At 43.4% G+C, this 21,972-nt stretch overlaps 1 protein-coding gene across 1 annotated transcript in view; it reads right to left on the bottom strand.

Moving 5' to 3' along the window:
* The window catches only part of Sdk1 (sidekick cell adhesion molecule 1), an 893,409-nt gene that overhangs the window by 167,821 nt on the left and 703,616 nt on the right, over nucleotides 1–21,972 (bottom strand). The window contains exon 17 of the mRNA XM_058582451.1: nucleotides 19,116–19,297. Coding sequence (XP_058438434.1) covers nucleotides 19,116–19,297 — 182 coding nt within the window. The remainder of the gene's footprint in view (nucleotides 1–19,115; nucleotides 19,298–21,972) is intronic.

Raw genomic sequence — 21,972 nt, 5'->3', positions numbered from 1 at the left:
CAAGTTCACATAAAATCTGTTTGCAATGTTTACAGCAGCCTTAATAATCCCCCCAAAACTACAAAGAGCCCAACTGTTGGCCAACTGGTGGATGGGTAAACAAACTGTGCTACCTCCCTGGAGGGACACTGGTCAGCAACAAAGGGAGCAAAACTACTCACACAGCAGCAACCTGGTGACTAGATTACAGGGAAGGAGCCAGATTCCAAAGACTACATGTGGGGTCACTTCATTCACTTTATTCTCTATAAAAGACAAAATCGCAGGAAGAGAAAGAATCAGTGGTTGTCAGGGCCTGGGTGTAGGGGTAGAGGGTTGAGCATAAGGGGTAGTGTCAGGGAGGCCAGAGAATATGGAAATATTCTCTCTCTCAACCATGGTAGCAACTGTGGACTAATAATGGCTGTGGAACGTAAGGTACTGTGGCCCAGAAAGGGTGGATTTTACCAGATGTTAAATATACCACCATAAATTTCACTTTAGACATGCTGAATTGGTGGTCTCTATGCTAGGGCCCCTTGAATGTGCGTTCTCTGACTCCTTTGACCAACAGGATATGATCTAGGCCTTGATGAAGTAGCATGTTTCCCTTTCTGGGAGTAGAAAGTGGTGTTACTGGAGAGGACGGGCACACTCATCAATGACACAGAAAAGAGGGTCTAGCAATTACTCACACATGAATCAATCAGTTTTCAATACGAGCACAAGGGAAAAAGTCTTTCCAACAAGCAGCACTGGAAAAATTGGACATCCTTCCTGGAGCCTTACCAGCCATGTAGAAAGTTCAAGTACACTGAGACCACTGTGCGGGAGAAGCCACGTGCAGGTGCTGCAACAGAGACTCCCCGGGGAGCCTCCCTGTCACCATCAACATGGTGTGGAAGCCCCCTTCCACCTCCCTCCGCAGATGAATGAGTGACACTCCGTGAAGAAGAGCTACCACCCAAACCTTGCTCAAGACCCTGACCACAACATCATGACCCACAACATAATGGTTGTTGCCCTTGACTGCTAAGTTTCAAGGTCATCTGGTATGCAGCAAGAGAAAGCCAGGGCAATATTCTCTGGCAGAAAGAAAAAAAAGAGAAAAAAGGAAAGAGGAGGAAGAAGAAAAAATAACAAAGGGGAAAGCGCAGGGGAAAACATCAGAAGCTCCTGGGAAACACCAAAACACGTTTTGCCTTTTTCTGTAGAATCCATGCTTTTTGGGACTAAAGAGGAATTCCTTTCGTCCTTCGTGTTGCACCTTCAGAATAGCATCCGTCCCAATTACTGCTTGTGAGTTTATAATGCTTTTTCATCAAATGTCATTAAATTCTCTAAAATAAGACATGGATCATATGCTAGGAAAAAGGATACGTAGCCCAATCTAAATCGGAAATGACTTTCCAAGTTTCAAAAGGACGCCTGTACCTTTGTTTCTCTTCCCTGTGGTGTAGGAGTCCTGTTGAGAGATGAGTTCTTTCCTGGCCCTGTCCTTATGGTGGTATAATTAACATCCGGTAAAATCCACTCCCAAAGCACTTCTGCTCCCTGCTCATTGCATGGGATTTCACCAATAGGAGCCTAACTGTCATTGCACCTGGGCCACCTCAGCCCAAGCCAGAGCCCTAGGGTCTAACCCTCTGGCACACACCCTCCATCCCCAAATCAGAGGAGGACTCGGGTTTCTCTTTCTCTACCACCCTGGGCTTTATTCAGAAAATCACCCATTCTTCTCAGCCCTCTTCTATTCCTAGATCCTTGGCTTCTCTTTGTCCTAATTATTGTCATTAGAAGTGACTCAGAAATTTGTGGACAATGGAATTGAAAATTCCCTCAAGCAAGAAAAAGAGCTACAGCCAGTAAATTCTTCCTGACAATGTTTCAAATAAAAGAGCAGTTATGGCAGGAAAGGTCTTAATTATTGAGGTTACATCACCCTATCCCTACAGGGGGAAAGACAGGGCTGCAGGCTCAGCCAGGGCTCCTGGGAGGAGGAGAGAGGGTTTTAGCATTGCCTTTTCCCAAGAGTTTCCAGAGCTGGCTTTTAGCATTGCCTTCTCCCAAGTGCTCAGCTGGAAGCTGCGACTTCCTGCTGCTCAGAATCAGACCTCAGGGGCATTTTCTCCCTAGATAATTAGCGTTTGAAGTTTGGTTCTTGCCAAACCCCTGAGGGCTGGACCTTGAAGCAGCTTGGTAAAGTGGCAGGTGTTATGTTTTTCTTTTTCTTTTTTTTTTCTGATTTTCACTGCTAAGAAAACAGAAAAATATCCACTTTCACTAGCTGATTTCCCCAACAGACCTGGGTGGGTGCTCAGTCTTAAATTCAACATAGTCCAAACCCACTCGACACAGTCTCAAATCCACATGGCCATGGGTGAGCAGCTCCATTATGTAGCACAAGTGCTGACTCCTGGGGCCCAAGGATAACCACAGGTAAAAGGCAAAACGAACCGGGATGTGCACAGCCAGGACTAAAGAGCCACTGCTTCTTCCGCTTCTTGGAGTGGGTGAGTAGGAGGCAGGACAGTGCAGAATGGCTCTGTCACCATGCCATAAGGGTCATAAGACCAAGAGATACTGAGTTTGCATAAGGGTAAATCATTGTTGACTGACATTCAAAACTCTACTACTGTTGAAATCATGTTTGAAAACCATACTTACACATTGCATGTTACCAGGTCAAAGGAGCCAATCTGAAAAGGGTGTGATTCCAGCTCTGTGACATTCTGGGAAAGCCCATATACGGCCTGGCTTGTAAAGGATGTAAATACAGGAGGATCTTGTTCTTTTTTTTTTTTTAATATTTTTTTAGTTGTAGTTGGACACAATACCTTTATTTTATTTATTTATTTTTATGTGGTGCTGAGGATCGAACCCAGTGCCTCGCACATGCTAGGCAAGCGCTCTACTGCTTAGCCACAACCCCAGCTGGAGGATCTTATTCTTGATGAAAATTCAAAATGAATCACTTGTTCTTGGAAGAAATTTAAAAATTTTTTAAATTAAATTCTACAATTAAATCAAAAATGGAATTTGCAAAACATTTTGTATTAGAAATGACTTCATTTCATACTAATTTTTCAGAATTTTAATTCTCTTATCAAATAAAAAGGAATATAATAGTGTTGCCTATTTTTCTTACTGCATGCTTTGGTTTTTAAATTTTCCAACCTGATTTATGTTGAATGATCTTGGTGTGTACAACACAAATTTCTCAGAAGTTGGCTTCCTCAAGCTGTGAGAGTGTACAGTCCACTTTGTATACTTTAAATATACCAGCTGATATTATGAACAATATTTATGTCAATATTACCAACACTATTGTATGTTTATAGAGCCACATTTCCCCACCACAGTGAGTGAACAACTTTTCTATTAAAGGGAGTGAAAACACTTTCTCTTCCGAGAACATCAGGAGGATGCTCCCCAATTCAGATTTGCGTCTTCCAAGAACCCTCCCTTCTTCAGCCTCAGTGTTGTACTTCATGAAAAAGGAATCCGATGAAGCAAGGATTCCAGTCAAATTGTACCACACTTTCCTCCAAAACACGGCTTTTAGACAGAAAAAAAAGTTGGGACTGATAAGATCGTCTGAAAGCCCGAGTAAGTACCCATGAATGAGCTTGGTTACAAACTGTATCTGATCAGGTACAAGAAGGTAGTTTCAATGTCCTGCCTTTAGTAAAGGAAGCTGAAATTTTTCCTGCAATTGCAGAATCACTCATGTTGCCGCATGGAGACTGTCAGCTCCACATTTGGGACCGATGAAGTGCAGGAAATAGAAAAGGTGCTGTTTTAAATAACGGTGTTAGAAGATGCATGGATGACATGTAGGTGGACCCAGAGATAAATTCTAGTCTAGAAGACTATTAAATCACATCAGTTTGCATTGCAGGTTGATGGACACTGATGTGAGAATCTTTAGTGGGTATACAGCGAGGTTGAATCCCTCGAAATCAGTTCTTCTGTCAATATGGTATCCTGACTTCATATTTTCACAAAGCAAAAACCAGGAGGGACCACAATCTTGGATTTTATTTGATTTTCTACTCTGTTAACATCATTTAATGAGCAATTTGGATCTGCACATCACTGTTTATATAAGGGACCATCTCTGTGACTAAAACAATGGATCTCTTGAATCCCAGGCTTTTCAGGTTGAATTCTGCTATGGTATTTATGCCTTTCTATTGGTGTTCATGTCTGAAACTTACAGATGTTTTCCTCTAAAATGTTATTTATTCTAAGGTAGTCTTTTGCTTCTGCATTCTAGAAGCCCTTCCTACATAGATAATAACCATTTGGGGGGGTGGCTAGAAGCTGCAATTATTTGTCTTTTTTCCCTTTGTTTTTAAAACTTGTACATAGTCAAATTTATCTATTTTTTTTTTCATTTATTTCTTCTAAATATTGAGGCATAGTTAGGAACATTTTCCCTGCTTCCATGTTTCAGGGGAACTCACTAAAGTTTTCTTCTAGTACTTTCATATTTCATCTTTTTGATATCTATATCTCTGATGCACTTTGAATGGATCCTTACATATGAAACAGGGAATGTATCCACTTTTATTTTTTATATATAGGTATCAATTTATTTCAATAATTCTAATCAAAAATTCTAAATTTAGTAATTCAAGATGCTGCCTTCTATAGTGACACAGGCACACCAATGTTTATAGCAGCTGAATTTACAATAGGTAAACTGTAGAACCAACCTAGATACCCATCAATAGATGAATGGATAAAGAAACTGTGGTATATATACACAACAGAATATTACTCAGCATTAAAAGAGAATAATGTGGTATTTGCAGGTAAATGGATGGAGTTGGAGAATATTATGATAAGTGAAGTAAACCAATCCCAAAAAACTGAAGGCCAAATGTTTTCTCTGACTTTGTTTTTTTCTGATCTATGATGGGGGAAGGGCATGGGAAGAATGGAGGATCTTTGGATTGGGCAAAGGGGAGGGTGGGGAAGAGTTATGAGTGTATGAAATATGGGGGAATGAGATGGACATCATTACCCTAGGTAGATCTGTGATTGCATGAATGGTGGGTCTCTATACCGTGTACAACCAGAGAATTGAAATGTTGTGCTCCATTTGTGTACGATGAATTGAAATGCACTCTGCTGTCACATACAACTAAGTAGAACAAATTAAAAAAAAATTAAAAGACACTGCCTTTATTACATACTAAATTTCCATATGTAATGGAGTCCATTTCTGTACTTTCTGTTCTGCTTCATGCATCTATTCATGCACCAACATGATGCTGTTTTATTTCTAGAGCTTTATAATATGTTTCACTACCTAAAGGACTCAAGCTTCACTGCTTTTCTCTTTCAGGATTTTTCTGGCTACTTTTGCTCTTCTCTCTGTCTCTGTCTTTCTCTCTCTCTCTTTTTCTTTTAATGAATGAACTTTAAATTAACTTCTAACTCCAGAAAAAAAAATCTACTAATATTTTTACTGGGACCATGTGATAATTCTAAATTAATGTAGAGGATACCAACCTCACTGTGACATTGAGTTTCCTATGCAAGGACATGAATGTCTTTTCATCTGTTTATAACTTTTGTGACCTTCTGGAATGTTTGCAATTTTCCTCATATGTGTTGGCCAGTTCTTACTAATTCCCAAGCCTCTGTTCTAAGGTAATTCTGCTACCGTAAATGGGATCTTCTCTTCAATGATAACTTCTAGCTGTGCTTTGTTTGTGAGTATGAAGTCAGGTTTTTTTTATATGCTGATTTTATAAGTTGCTAGTTCATTCAAGGCATTCTAGATACCAAATCTTATTATCTGCAAATATAGTTTGATTAATTCCTGTTCAGGCCTCCTGCCCATACCTGATTTCTCTTATCTATTGCTTTGACTAACTCTTGCATTTAACAATAACAAGTAGAGGAGGCAGTAGGGCCTGTGGCTCTGCCTTCTGTAGGAATGTCTGTATGCTTCTGATTAGATAAACAGAACACAGATTGTGGTTCAAGGTACACACATGGTTTACCATTCTGAGTAAATTTCTATTTATATGTTTTTACTACAGAGGAGAGTTGAATATTGGCAAATGTCAAAACTATATTCTTAGAATAAACCCCACTTGCATATGATCTACTATTTTTAAATACGTTGTTGAATTTTATTTGATAATTTCTAGCATATTTCCACCAATGCTCATAAACTAGTCTATGACTTTCTTTTTTTGGTGCATTCTTTGGAATTGTTTGTGGCCTATGATGGGATCCATTTGTAAAGGGTGTTCTCTGCTACCAAGGGTCAGAGTTGCATATGTAGCTATGACTGTTCCTGTATATTTTGTGTTGCTTGGTTTTTTAGTTAGTAAGTTTGCTTTTTGTGCACATCTATCTTCAACTGGAAGAAGCATGCTAAATTCCTTGAATAAGTATCTCCCTCTTTGCATCTCCTATAGGCTCTTCTTTATAGAAGTTGCTGCCATGTTCCTGGGTGCACAAGTTATGGTTGTTATGTCTTCACTGCAAATTGTGGCTTTTAGCATTGAAAAATTCTCTCTTTGTCTTTAATGTTTCTTGATGCAGGTTCTACTGGTCAAATATCAAGATTATGACTCTGTCTTTTTTTTTTTTTTTTTTGTATCAGGAATTAAACTTAGGGGCACTTGATCACTGAGTCACACCCCAGACCTATTTTGTATTTTATTTAGAGACAAGGTCTCACTGAATTGCTTAGTGCCTTGCTTTTGCTGAGGCTGGCTTTGAACTCACGGAACTCCTGCCTCAGACTCCCAAGCTGCTGGGATTACAGTGTACGCCACTGTGCCAGGTGACACTTGCTTTCTTTTTGTTTTATTTGCCTGTGTCTCTTTGTTCATCTTTTCCCTTTTTAGCCCCCCAGACCTCAGTCTTGCTGTAGGTATCTCTTATTTACAGCCAAGTGTTGGATTTTGGCTTTGTTAGCCAATATAGAATATTTGTGTTTTTATAGGTAAATTAAGTCTATTATATTTATTGACACAATCAATACATTGGGCTTCAGTTCTATCATAGTATCTACATAAATAATGTTACAAATACATATTCTATAACTATATATGATCATGGATATATGTAAGCGTAAGTGTGTGTATTTCATGAGATGCTATGTTCTGTTTTTTCCTTTATGTTGTGTGTTTTGATAATTAGAAAGGTCTGCATACATGCTTGTATGTGTGTGTGGGTGTGTATGTGCATATGTGTACATGAACATGTGTGCTTGGATATGTGTGTACACACACATCCTACTGGCTAGCCAGGTCCTTTCTTTGTGCTTCTGCAATGAATCTAGGTATGAAGGTCTTGCCTTCATGGGGCTCAGATTCTAGTGGGAGGAGCAGACCCTTTAAATTCTATATAAAAACCACTACAGCGAAGGTCAGCTTGTTTCCTTAAAAGAGGATCTTATGGAGGAGCTAGTTCCTGAGCCAAATCTTTAAGTAGAAGCACCAGATAAAGATGCAGTAAGCAGGGAAATGCAACCTGCACACGTGCTGAGTGTATCTGCAAAGTTGAATACATGCACTCCCCTCAAGGTTGGTCTGTGAAACTGTAATACGCAGAGTCTGGGTGAAGAATGCCGCCTCTGGAACTTCCCAGAGCCAAGGGGCACAGAAACAGCCTCCTGCGATGTGTGCATTCTCGTGCAGCCTGCAGGGGGAGCTGTGGGGCCTCAGGTCAGGATTCCTGTGTGGGCAGGAGCCCTCAGCAGCCCAGTAGGTGGCCATTCAGCCCCAGCTAGTGGATTGGCTTTTGTAGGCCTTCAGTTGACATTGCAAAGGGGATTTTCGGCACATGGAACTAAAACCTTTCCTTCTGCAACTTCTGCCCATTGTTTCCCACTCTGTTTCCTGGGTAAGCCATTCCTTGTATGCACACATAATCTGACAGACTATTTGCAAATCACAAAAATACCCAGCATGGCTTTACTACTACAGGCCCAATAAACACCCTTCTTCTTCCCTCCAAAGTCATGCACAGGATGACTGAGCGGTGCCTGTGCTGGTTCTGGCTGTTTTCTGAGGAGCAGGGACTCTCTCACTATCCCTTATGGTCAGGCACCTGGAGTGGCTTCTCTCCAGCACATGTTGCATGGCATGACATTATGAACTGCTGTCATTTGTTAAGAGAGCTTAAGGTCATGGTCAAGGTCTCCTTCAGCCTCAAAGCCCCAAGTGTTTTCAAGGTGATTGGGAAGGTCGGGTCCCCAGGTCCAATGTCACAGTGTTGGTTGTGAGGTAGGATGGAAGAGATAAGGATAGGCAGAAAGGAACCTAACAGGGAAGGGAAGAGAAATTATACCTTTAAATCTGTGAAGCTTCACAAGCCCACCCCCCCTTTACTTCCCACGCCTGTCTTCCTCCAGGCCTGAATTCATAAAAAGATCCCTTGAATGTTAGAGTATTGTGAGTCCAGATGATTAATGCCCACATTCATTGCTAGCCTACACAACATATTTTCTTTAGACTGAATAAAGCAAAGGAAAATATTGTTAGAAACTTATGAGTATCTCCCAAACGCTATCTGTTGCCTTGATGACATCAACCTAGAGATTCTAAAAGAAAGAGACCACTATGATGGTCCTTGGTTTTACTATTAAGAGAGCTGAGATCAGCAGGCTGATGCTGCCCCCCAAGAACATCTCATGTCCACTGTTTACAGAGCTTCCTTTAAAAAGAAGAGCCTGTGACCCCAAAAGTGAGTCTCACCCTTGAGCATCCCTTATCCCTGTGAGTGTGTTATCCTGCTCTATTACTTGCTTTTCTAAATAAATATTTGTGCCTCTTGTGATGTGTCCTGAAATTCTTTCCTGTGACATAAGAATCGGCCAGGGCTGGGTGGAGGTCCCCTTCTCCCATCTCAGTGAGGTCTCTTCAGACCCCTTTCTGGTGACAATGGTTTGTATCTAAATATGGTATTTTGGCTTATTTCTCTTACATTGCAATGTGTTGATTTTGATCATCAATCCAACAAAACAATTTGCTTTTGATTTCTGATTCTGAGGCTGAATAGATGGTTTACCCATAGACTTGTGACTGTGCCAGGCAGGCCCGTTCCCCACAGATGAAAAGAGACACAGGTTGTTTTCTTCCTTCTCTTTTTGTTTTTCCTCCCCATCCCCCAATACTGAGGTTAGAACCCAGGGCCTCATACATGCTAGGCAAGTGTTCTACCACTGAACTACACCCCTAGCCTGTCATTTTTATTCTTGACATTTCATTTAAATCAGGCAATATATGAAGACAACATCAAGCTTATTTGGGACAACCCTTCCCCACCACTGAGTGAATTCTAGTCAATCATTACACGTCCTCTTTTCCCCAACCTACATCAATGACAGCAATGGTTTAAATGATAATTAATCCAAAGAAGCCTCTGCTGACCATGGAACTGCATATGGTTTTGAAGATTCACATGACAAATGAAATTAATAAAAGTGACATCATGAAAGACTGGCAGAGAAATTTGTGGGGCCTCGTGGGACAGGTGGATGTGGGCATTCGGGCCTCTGCAGTAGGACTGATGGACCTCTGTCCTACTTATTGTCCCCTATCAGATGGATGCAAACCCAACCTGAGGATGGCAAGCAGCCCACTGACAATGCTGGGAAGTGAGCTAAATTTAGCACAGAGTGAAATTACAGTGTATTGTCCACCGGTTTTTATATTCTAATGTGCCCAGTTGTATTGATTATGATAACATTATCTTATCTGTTTCAGATAAACTGTGAAATCTCATTAACACAATAAAATTTCATCTTTCATTACCCTCAAATGCAAAGTCAGTTTTCCTGGGGGGTGGGTGGCCTTGCATGTGACTATTCAGGGAGGATCAGTCTCCTTGGCAGCATTTCCAGTGGAGGAAAGGGTCAGAGTCCAGGCTCTTGAAAAGAGCTGGGTCCTTGTGGGAGGGGGATGCTTCGGAAGGCAGGCTGTAGTCTCCTAGCTGGCTTTGGGGCCACCTGTGCCTAGAAATGAGTCTCACCACGTCTCCCACTCCCTGGTGAGAGCCCAGCACAGCTGCTCTGCCACGAGGGGGCTGGGCAGGGAGCTGAGGGCCAGGCAGCTGCTTTGCAGCAATATGGCGACACTGTGGAAAAGGGCACAACTGCACACCCTGTTTTCATTGCCCCCAAAGAATACGATTTACAATACTAGGGTCTGAAGTGCCTATCTAGGACTTAATGGGGATTCATGGGCATCTATTTCTCCAGGTAACCTCACAGAATTAAGCATATATGCCTTTCAAATGGGAGAGGTGAGCTCATTACATAGAAGAATTACCGGCTACGCATTACTGGGTGGATGTATATATTACAATCTGTGTGCCGGCTGTTATCGTTAATTCCACATCATTATAGGCTACAGCTGAGTTCTTGTGCTGTTATGGTTCTTGCAGTTTTGATACACCTAAATGTGCTCACTGCATTAAACATTTCCAACACATTATTAGGATAACAAATCTTTGACAAATAAACTTGAGTATCTTTTTTATGGCCTTAGTAAGAAAATACTTTAAAAGTTCTCTAGGTCCCTTTCTGGACTTGTTTTTTTTTCCAGTTCTTTGTTTACCAGGCATCCAGAAGTCTTCGGGGCCAATTTTCAGGTTGAGGTAACATCACAGGGGCTAGGCAGGCAGGCCTGGGCACTTTGTCTGCCAACCTTGCCTAGGTCGGCCTGCTCCTCTGAATCCGTAGCAGGTTAGGGACAAGATGATAGGAAAAGAGTGTTTTTATTCATGAAATGCCAATTTCATTTCTGAGAAATGTTTTCACTTGTGACCAGGGCTGAGCTTCCCAAATGAAGGCCCAAGGCTGGCAGGGAGTGGCTGTGTCTCAGTCACTTTTGGTCCAGCAGCACTTCACTTTGAGGTAGTACCTCTTCCTTTTCTTCATCCAAATCCCGGTTCCCAGGCACCCCATCTTCATGATTTCTCAGTATGTGTGGAAAAGCACACTAGAGGCTTCTTTCTAGTTCTTAACTGCTTTCCACACTAGCCTTTGGCTGCCTGCATACACACATGCCCATCCATACATTTAGGAAGTTGAGTTCTCTGTGATGCTGAATGACACACTTCCTGGACATGCTGGGTGACACTTTCAATGCAGAAGTTTTCATGGCATGTCTTTTAGGCTGTGGCCCATGGCAGCACTTCTGGCAGAGCAGGGGAGGAAAGTTCTGGGTCCAGGCTCTCGCATGGGGCTGGGTCTGTGTGGGAGGCACTCAGGTGAGGCTGCTGATGCAGGATGCAGGAAAGACACAAAGGGCCCAGTCCACTGTGACAGTGCCTGGAGATGCTTTCCCTAGAGCATTCGAGATAGTGAGAAGAGCAGGACAGAAGGCAGGTATTATGTCGGCATAGCACTGAAGAGTGAAATAGAACCCGTGAGCCTTCTGATTATAATCAGACATTCATTTATGCTTTGTAAATGGGTCAGGCTTTGCTCTTGGATATGAAAATACAAATACAAAAAAGGCAAATCAGAAACAGCCCCTGCCTTCAGAGTCCCAGGCTAGTCGGAAACACGGGGCTGTAAATCACAAAATAATACAATGGCCAGAGCAGCTGAAGATGGGTTTCACTTGCTCATGTGTCTTCTAGCAGCAGCTGAAGGACAAGCTACAGAACCCCTCCCTTCTCACAAGGTCACCTGCAGGTTACAGATACTGGGATCCATCCCAAGCCAAGGAGCTCCTGAATCTGAGCTCTGTGCCCAAGCTGGGGGCCCCTGCTCACATCCCCAGTGAGACCCCCAATTTGTCTTATAGCTGGACATATAGTACAGGCTCCACAGCCCAGACCCTGCTGAGCCCTAACTCCAGAGATGAAATCAGTCAGACCAAACGTCCTGGATTGCTGGAGTCCAGCATTCTTTAAACTGTGGGTCACAGATGATTAGTGGATTAGGAAACCAATTTGGCAGTCACACCAGCATTTTAAAGAGAATGAAACAGAATGGAAAAGAACAGAAAATATCAAAGAACATCATACACTTCGAGGGTAACTGTTTTTCCATGAACCCTTTGTTTCAGGTGTGTGTGCATACCAGGGTTGATGTAAAATAGATTTCTTATTGTGCACTGCAGTTCACAATGTCTGACAGCCACTGTTCACCCACCTGCCATGTGAGTACAAGTGAGATGCGATTTCATTTCTTTTTTTATTTCACATATGAGCTGCAGTGAAGTATATGAAGTAATTTTTGACCATGCTTGGTATATGCAAAAAAAAAAAAAAAGTAAATTCTAGTGATGACAAGTCACTGCAGTTAGGGCCTGGATTTTGGAGATCACCTGGCCAAGGTTTAAATTCCAGTATTTTTCAGCATTTTCTAGCTATGTGACCTTGGGAGAATTAGTTGCCTATCTGAACTTCCTTTATTTTTCCCTCTGTAAAATAGGGACAGTATGTCTGTCTCACATGACTATTAGGAGTCATGTGAATAGCATAGCATAATGAAAAGCAGTATATAGTGGCTTCCCCCAAAACACTGGCTTCCTATCTTTTCCTTCCTGTAAATTCTAAAAGACCAAATTAAGCCCATACCTAATGGAACATTCCATATCTATTTTGTTCAGCTTTTACTCGGTGTTTTAGGTAATGCTGGGAGAATTTGGAACATTATCCTATTCTGTAGGAAAGGCCCGAGGTCTGGAAAGTCTTAGGGATTGAGAAACAAATCTTTTGTGCAGTGTCATTTAATGCCACATTGAGAATTTCCCAAGAGGAGATAAGAATGGGGCTTGCAAACGAGTGTTCATTTATAATCCTTACTTTAGAAAACCTTTGAAAGCCCAAGTGAACATTTAGGAGCTTTTACTAATGTTTTAGAAATGTGGATAACCAAATATTTTCTCCATTTCTTTTTAAATATGAAATATTTCTCTTTCATTATAAGATAATGTTCTGAAACCAGAATAAATCATCATAGCACAAACATACCTGTTACAGGAAGAAAAATGATAAAAGAAATAAAACCAGAAAGAAAAAAAGTAAAACCTTGTTGCTCTCAAAATGATGATTTATGGTATAATTTGTCTTTGGATCCTTTTTGGAAAAATCAACATCTATATCTTAATGGATACAGTTTTAAAATGGGGAGCAGGAGTTTGCTAATCTACATGGGTTTGTTTCAGGATGTAACCACGATCTAGTACATTTTATATTCCAACAGTGCATGAGCAGGAGCCCCCCACCACAGGCTCACCTGAGAAGAACCCATGGGTCTGTCTTTCATGAGTCTTTCATGGTTATTTGAATGATTTTGAACAAAAACTGAATCCTGTGAACCATAGACTGAATTAGCATAGGATATGAACTGCTGATTGCTTCCGGTGACTGGTACTTTCCCTCCCATTCTGTACCATTAGAAAGTTGCTGAAGTCGACATTGGCAATAGGAAAAATGCTTCTAATTACTCTGGGCATTTAGTGTGCAGAACTTCCACTCTGGGTTTTTTCCAATTGAAACCAAAAGTATATCGATTTCTGGGAGCACTGTGAAATTTTCGAGTAAATGCAGGTTATTTTCCACTTCCTTCAGGGAGTCATGGTAGAAAACCGACAGGTGGGCTTCAAGCATGTTGAGATTTCAGGCCACAGGGTCTGCATAGAGCCAGCGTTTCTTATCACCCCTTGCAAAGTTCACTTGGCTGAAACTGTCTTAGAGTCGTGCTGCTCCATTTGTAAGTTAATATATCCCCTTTAAAATGCCTCGAACAGAAAAGGTCAAAGAGGCGCTGTTAATAAAATCTATTAAATGGAATTGGCAGACAAGAAACTGGGGGCTGGTGGATGAAAGGGGAACTTGAAAAGTTGGGAAGTTAGAAAGTTGGTAGCAGGCAGTACCCGTGTGCCCGCAGCCAGTCCATGCCAAGATCTTGTAGAGAGCCAGCGGGGACAAATCGCTCATTTCTAAGACATCTCAATAATACACAGAATTAAGCAGGAACGCAGGGCGTGTAGCAGGTGGATGGTGGGTTCAAAACTACGCTGTGCTGAAGTTAGTGTAGAAATAACTTCCTTATCTTCCTTAAGGAGCTTCCTGGAAAAAAACACTTGAGACCAAAAATGTGTTTGCAAGAAAAAGGAGCTGGAGCGAGCAGCGCTCCCTTAGCTGCCAGCGCCAGCCGAGGAGCTTGCGCGCCCTGCGCTGCGCACCCCGGGCGAGCGCTGCATCATTTATGAGTTCTCTTTGAGAAAGACTGTCTAACAAGTTCCACTCCCACCAACGGCAGTGTGAGCCGCACATCCTTCCCCAGCGGCCTGTGCTTTCTCTGGGGGCTCCAGCCAAGCCCTTGTTAGAGCCAAGATGAAGCTACCTCGCTGCCCCCTCTACCCCCGCCCCATCGCACTTGCCCTTGGATAAGGAGAAGCGATCAGGCGGGCAGGAGGCAGCCCTCGCCCTCCCCAGGCTGAGTAATCCTGCCTCTCTCAGATCTCCTGATAGACTGCCAACCCGTGTTTCTATACATTCTGATAATTTCCCAAATTAAGCTGGCAAATAATTAATTTTATGAGTTATTCTTTTCTCCTTTCCTATGCAGGCATTTTAATTATTTCCCTTTTCAGTCTGAAGGACCTATTCAGCCTCCAGGTCTTCCCCACACTCAGTGCCAGCAGCTGTGGGACACTCACGGCCTAAGTGGGCTCCCAGGCAAGGAGCCTGGGCAAGGAGCCTGCTCAGCTGCTGCCCAAGCTGGGTGGAGGTCGTGGCCTGCGGGCTGTGGATGTGAAGTCTGCTGATTCCAGCAGGGATGATTAGGAAGTACCCGGAGGCGCTCCTGGGAGGCAGCCCTGAGGCAGCGGACTGTGCCATTTCAAACCTAGAAACCTTGCAGCTCCTCAGCTACTGTCACCTTGGAGAGGAGGAAACTGCTAGCTGCCCCTCCAATAGCCTCCCCTTTTCCTGCCTGAACAATGGATGGAAAACCATGCAGCTGAGAAATCCACATTTCTGGCTTTTCCTGCACAGAGAATTCCATGAATAGGAAGCAGAAGTCAGTGACACATGGAATTCTAAGAAAAATCCTAAAAGATCTTTAAAGGAATACTTGGCCACAAGACACACCCATGTTATGTTTTCCTCCAACTTGCCTTCTAGAATGTTGATGTGATAGCAGGCATTACAGTAGATAGCTTATCACCATGAGGCAAATACCAAAGATAGCAAAGCAAAAAGACAGAAAATCCTGATTCTCTGATGATCCCAGAGTGGCCCTACAACCCACATTCCCACCCACTGCCTGCTCTTCTGATGTGAGAAAAAAGAAAAACCACATCTTCATTTTGTTTAAGCTACTGTCATTGGGGTCTGTTTCTAGCAGCTGGATCCCATATCTAACTAATACAGACAGCTACAAACTTGATCCCTTGATGGTTCCACCCCAGGGATCCCAATAAGCCCCTCTTTAGGGGTGGCTCTCAAGTCTATGGTATGTTCTGAGGGTTTTGATTGGGGAATTGTACTCCTCCTCTGGAGGAATGAGGAGCAACCTCAGTGAAGCTGGTTCCTTGACTGGTTCTTGCCCTTATTCCTCAAGCTCTAGTATACCTTCCTCCAGGACCAGCCTGCAGGAACCGAAGCAGAGGCTGTCAGCATCTTCTCGACCCTGATGGCAGAGCCCCCCCCACAGCTCTGAGCATTTAGTTGGTGCCCACATTAATTCTCAAATGGCTATTTTACTATTAGCAGAAAGACTGACCCCAAATATCTTTCTGTACTGTAGCTACTGAGGAAACTTTCAAACACCAGGTGGATGGATGCCCAGTAGGAAAGCAAACACACCCCAGCAGACAGGTATGTAAAGCCTCAGTTCTCAGAGCCTTTGCACACATGTATTGTGTCCTTTTCTAGTCATACCTGCTTTCAAGGCAGCCAGGGCAGATATCAAGGGCCCAATTTTACAGATGAGGCCCCTGAGGCCCAGAGAGGCTTGGTACACTTCCTAAAGAAATAGGATAGAAAGCAGGAGGCCCAGAGAGGCTCTTATCGGGGTCTCATCTTCAGAGTATGTGTGTGTGTGTGTGTGTGTGTGAGAGAGAGAGAGAGAGACAGAGAGAGAGAGACCATATCCCAGCACTCCAGTCTGCCCCTTTGCTGCTCTAAAGCACTGTGGTCCTTCCTGTTGTCTTTTCTTCCTGCTGTGTCACCTAGTCTGACTGTTTTTATCTTGCTCACTGGGCAGGTGTGACTGTGCCTCCAAGGCACCCAGAGCTGAGGGCTGGTTGTGCTTTCCCAGCCAAGTGTTATAGCCTGGCTTATAGCCAGTGCCACAGCCAAATCCAAGGCACAGCATCCTCATGCTATTATTATTAAGTGTCACCACCTCAATCTGCCCTGGGGCTCCACACATTCCTTGAACAAGCAGGTCTGGTGGGCAGGTGCTTCCTGGAGATGTCTCTGAGGCTGTTGTAGTCTGATAATTTTCACCAGTGGCCCATGAAAGGGTTTAAGGTTGGGGTCAGGGTCTGGAAAAAGAACATGAAATGACCAATGGAATCCCAGCAAGCTCTGAGGATATTCCCTAGGGGGCATTAACAGTCCCAGAGAGCACACAGGAAGTCTGAAACATGCAGAGGAAAAGCTGCATCCTCAAAGGGAAGGCAGACAGAACTGTGTTCCTGAAGCCCATGAGGAGGAAGTCTTCACACAGGGCTGGGGGTCAGGACAGCCATCATGAGCATATGAGGAAGGTCCATGTATGGATGAGGAAGTCCACGTGTACATGAGAAAGTCCTCCAGAGCATCGAAACAGAGCTGCCCCATGGGGAGTGAAGATGTGAATTATGGCCATGTTTGCTAGGTACCCCTGAAACCTGTGGGGCTCCAGGTTCATGTGCCCACACCTGACATCCAACACCCAAGCAAGGGAAAGACCACTCAGCTCCCAAAGTGAGGCTGCACATGGAGAATTGCCCGCGCAACTGTGGTTCCAATATTAACTTATGAGAGTCAAACAAAAGCAGATAGGGAGGACTGGAGAGAGAGCAAGTGGAGTCAGGTTCTCACCCATGTGAAGAAAAGAGCCTTTTACAGAGCTATGGCTCACTGCAGGAACCTCACCACCTGATAACTGCTCAGAGGAGCGGGATAGGAGCCCGCCCAGCACGTTGCCATTCAGCAGAACACATGCTCTGGCCTGCTAGTCCAGCTGCTAACATGCCAGAACCTTCTGAGGTCCTGCTGACATCAGGGGCTGCTGATGTCACTCAGAAGACAGTGGTCTTATCTCTGAAGATTGCATATTAGAGCTGTTCCAGCCATTTGCTAGATGTGCAATTTCATACCACCTAAATTCAAGCTAGCTGGCATGCAGTTTCTTTATGCATAGTGACTGAAGATACCGCCTGGACCCCATTCCTGTTTTTATACCCAGTTCAACTGTGCAGGAAGCAACGAATGAGGCTGTGAAGCTCAGCTGTATTGCCTGAAGGATTTCAGTGGAGCACAACTGAGGTAATACATGTAAACTGTTTTGAAAGGACAACACACCTCCCAAATATAGATCCTGACCCCTTCTCGTTGTAACCACTGAAGTGGGGGAAATCACCACTTGGGAGCCAAATTGTTGCTCTGATGTCTCTGAAGTTGTTGCCGCCATCTTTGCTTCCTCCCACCTTGCTTGCACTCCACTGACAGATTCATTTTCCAGGACACCACTTTGATCATGACATTCACAGCTCTTAAGCCTTGAATGGCTCCCCATTGCCAACTGTATAAAAGGCAAACTCCAAGCCTCAAACCCCCCCTCAGTCAGGCTGAGATCTGCTTCCCTCTGCTCTCTGCAGAACTCAAATGCACCAGTAAGTAACACAATGAGGCAGTTGCAGTTAATAGTAATAGGGGATTATTAATAGCAGTATTAGTCATTTTAAGCCTCCAAGTTTACTGTTATTTTATTAAATAGACTAATTAAATCAAACATTAATGGTGCAGGTTTTCGGCTATTTTCTTCTTCCAATGAACGATCAAGAATCACTTGCAGATGGACAGGTTCTTCTGAGCTGTCCTGCATTTTAATATTTCTTCTAGCCACTGTGCAGGCGGAACTGACTATGCTTAATTTATAAAGGAGGATTTATGGGCTTGGGGATGACAACAGACAGCCAATCAATAAGGGATGATAATAACAGCGTGTAATATCAAGGAACATTAGGTCTCGGGCATGATTTGGGGAGAGAAGTGGGCAGTTAGAAACCTTATCATTTGAAAAAGGTCAAGGCCTGGCAGCCATAAAAATGCCTAAGCAAATAAAATCACACCTGTGAATCAGGAGAGGGCATAAATTGCTGAGTGAAAAAGGATTTTAGATTTTGTGGAAAAATTACTTCCCTGGGCGAGGATTTGGACTGCTGTAGGACAAATGCAGTTGTGTCAAGAGAGGGTCTATTTATTACCGCTCAAACAATAACATGCAATGCAGATGGGGAGAGTGTTTCCCGGCCAGCCGGCGATTCCTGGGGCTGGGACCAGAATCTTTCAGAAACATGGGAGGAGTCAGAGGTTGTAGAGAGGCTTCCAAAGACTGGGCCGAGTTTCAGCACATATATTTAAGAACCATTGGCTTCATGACATTCTGTCTGGTCATTCCCCCTCTCCAGGGCTGGGGGAATTTTTATTGATTTAGTAAATTGGTTGTGTAACTGAAAAAGGCAAAAAAAAAAAAAGCACAAAGTAGCAGATTCTATTACCAATAATCATATTCCATCATGAAAACCAGGATTGGAAATAATCGTTCTCTTTGAAGGACATTCACAGCATTACACAGAGCTTTGTGACCAGCTCAACTGAAAAGATGCCCTGATGGCATTTAGAAAAGTTCCCTTCCACAGACCCTTTCAAGAATAGGTGTGCTAGGAAAGGATGCGAGCAGACACTTCCTGCCCTCAGCACCCAGAAAAAGCAGCTGGAACATTATGCTTCCCTTCCACAGCATCGCTTCAGCTTAGAGGAGGCAGAGAGATGAAATCGCACACATGATGGATTTCTTCTAAACACTCCCTGGAGGAATGCACCCTGTTTTCATTTCTAGCACATTGCAATTTGAACTTCACAAACCTGGCTGCCTGACCAAGCTTCTGCATCCTGGTGGTTCTGGAAAGCAAGCTCACCTCCTTGTAAGGTGTATTCGGTCACTGCCCTGCTGAAGACACCCAGGCCAGCCCCGTTGTAAGCAGCCACCTGGATTTCATACTGTGTCCAGATAATCAGGTCTGTCACCAGGCAGTAGTTCACCTCCGGGCTAGTGATGTTTCTCTGCTGATGCTCACCAGGCAGGCCAGCCAGGCGATACCTGCACCAGAAAGGAAGCCCATGATGGCACAGAAACAATTCAGACTTGAGCTGGTTTTCTGTGGTTCTATGCAAATAAAGAAAAATGGAATTACATAAACCAGAGAGGGGCCAAGAGGTCAGTCCCAGACAACACTGTATCCCAATTCAACAATTTCAAAAGTTTATACTCAAAAGGTAGCTTCCAGGCATTCTAAGGTATATTATAAGTTCTGAGCAAAACAAAAGTGTCATTTCAACTACATTATGGTTATGGGAAAACAACAGTCTTATAAGTGTAACTTGTTCAGGGCTAATGGTGACTTAGAACTCCAAATTCCCCAAGTGATTTCTGTCAGGGTTTGAGAAATACTTTACTCTTGCAACTGAAATGTGGGGAGAAGTGGAGAAGCCAACAGTGTGTGGCCTCTTGGCCTCCAGGGGCTGAGCTCCCAGTTCTGGTCCATTTAGGAAATCTGGGTTTATCTAAGTATACCCCAGAGCAGGAAAAAGTGGGCTTTGAAAAGGCATTAACACTTCTAAAATGCTAGTTTAGTGCTAACTACCACAAATTGTTTTGGGGGCTTTTGGAACACTTGGGTGGTATGATCTTTAGTTTACTAAAGGCAAAAATTCACAGTTATGTTTATTTAAAAGGTGACTCGAACACCTCTGCACTTAGAAAATGCATAAATTAGGAAACTGCATTTTGCACTATGAAAGGACTTTCAGAGCATTATTTTGATTAGCAAATGTTTTTCCATGATTCAGTTTATAGAAGTTAATGTACTGAACTGACTTAGTTAATTTGCCGAGCTTTTCTGGATCAGTCTCCCTGGTAAATGAGGGAACATGTATAGTAAAAGTGATTTCCTAATCATCTGCAGCTTCCAAAGCATCTAATTTCTATCCCAGAAGTGGTTCTTGCCTCAGAAAACCATGGCTTTGTGTGATAAATGGAAAGGGGAGATGAGTGATAAGGGATCCAAAACCAGAGTGGCAGCAATGAATCTGCTGACTCTCCACAGCACACGGGAACCTCTGGGCTCCATCCCATGCTGCCTTGTCCTTAGGGCAGAGCGCCTCACATGAAAGGAAGCACCTGAGATAGGTGCACACAGACCAGGGCATTAGCAAGGCCACCATTGTTAGAAAAAAGCAGAGACTGCAGGATTTAGGCTCTTCAGGAAAAAACAATGTTCCAAAGAGAAGGAGAGCTGAGAAGTCAATAGGGAAGTAGAAGATGGTAATCAAAGTTTCTTCATGAAAATCAGAGTTTTCTGAGATTCTTTCATCCTCTCCTGTTATAGACCACTCGCTCTTGGTGAAGCCAGTTTGGAAGAAAAGGTAAATGGTCAAGGACAGCACATGAATGCTGGAAGGAGCATGGCTTCCTTCTGTCTCATGCTTGAAAGCAGGTGGCCCCAGGCTCTGGGAGGCACCAGGGAAGGGAGCTGTTAATTCTCTGGTGGGCAAACATGGAAGTTATCAAGCCACACCTCTGCCTCACACCCCATCAGCCTCTGACACTTGCTGAAGTGGCATCCTTAACTGACCACCTGCACCAACCAAGGGCAGGTGCAATTCATTACAGGTACTCAGGTCGTTGAGGTAATAATGGCCCTTAAGGCAGTAGGCCACCAGGAGAAAGGCCTGGCATGGATTGACCCATGTGACAGATATTTCCATTTAAATTCTCTGCCCACAAAAGATGAACTTTTAAAATAAATGGTACTGAGACAATTAGCCATTTGAAAAAGGGTAAAAATTGGCTCCACTTCCATATCACACATGGGAATGGCCCAGGCATGTGAATGGTACTTGCAGCCAGTGTGATGTGGTGAGCTTACCCCTCAGGAATGACTTGCTCATGTGGACCCATCACCACATGCTGCACACGCCAGGCAAAAGCAAAGAAATCAGCATCAGAAGACACAGGTGAGGACCTGTTCAGCCATGATGTGCCCGGTGACCTTAGGTATCTTCCTGTAGCCTTATTTCCACCACTCTCCGATGGGAATTTTTAATAAAAGCATTTCGTAGGTTCTTGCAAGAATCGAGTGGAATGATGAATGTGAAGGAGATGTGAAGTATAAAGCACCCCAATTTTGTTTTAAACATTGCTCTTCTACTGAGGAGAGTGTGGGAGATAACTCTGAATTATGAACCACCCGTATTCTCCTAAGCCACTCAGTACAGTTGTGCAAAAGGAATTGCAGAATTCACTTCTTCCAAACCGGCTATGCTCCCTACTGGAATGGGCAGGTTGGTCCACTCTGACTGGCAGCTGAGGGTGCTTTTGTAACATTCACAGGATGTCTAAGAAGGTCGAGATTAATAAGGGGAATGCAGGCATCCTACTCTTGCTGGTTGGCCATGTTGCCCAGGAGACACGCTGAGCCAGAACAAGATGATTTTTTATACAGAAATAAACAGAGAACATTTTTAAAGGACATAACCCTATGCTCCTCTCAGAGAAACACCCTGCCCATTATTATAAATATTTTATTACTGCACACGCATCCTAACTACTTCTATGGCCAGAGCCACGGAGGTGATTTATTTCCATTTGCTCTTCCCTGTATTGTGCCTCAAATCTGACACAGAGACTATGCCCTGGAGGATACACGCTTGCAAACACAGAGCTGATTTGCAGACCAGAGGATTATTTGGAAATGTTTCCAAGCAAATTCATTT

This window comes from Marmota monax, unplaced genomic scaffold (assembly GCF_021218885.2).
Source record: "Marmota monax isolate L192 unplaced genomic scaffold, Marmota_monax_Labrador192_F-V1.1 WCK01_AAM20220418_F8-fsc00148, whole genome shotgun sequence".
Lineage (NCBI taxonomy): Eukaryota > Metazoa > Chordata > Mammalia > Rodentia > Sciuridae > Marmota > Marmota monax.
This window is presented reverse-complemented; position numbering and strand designations above follow the sequence as displayed.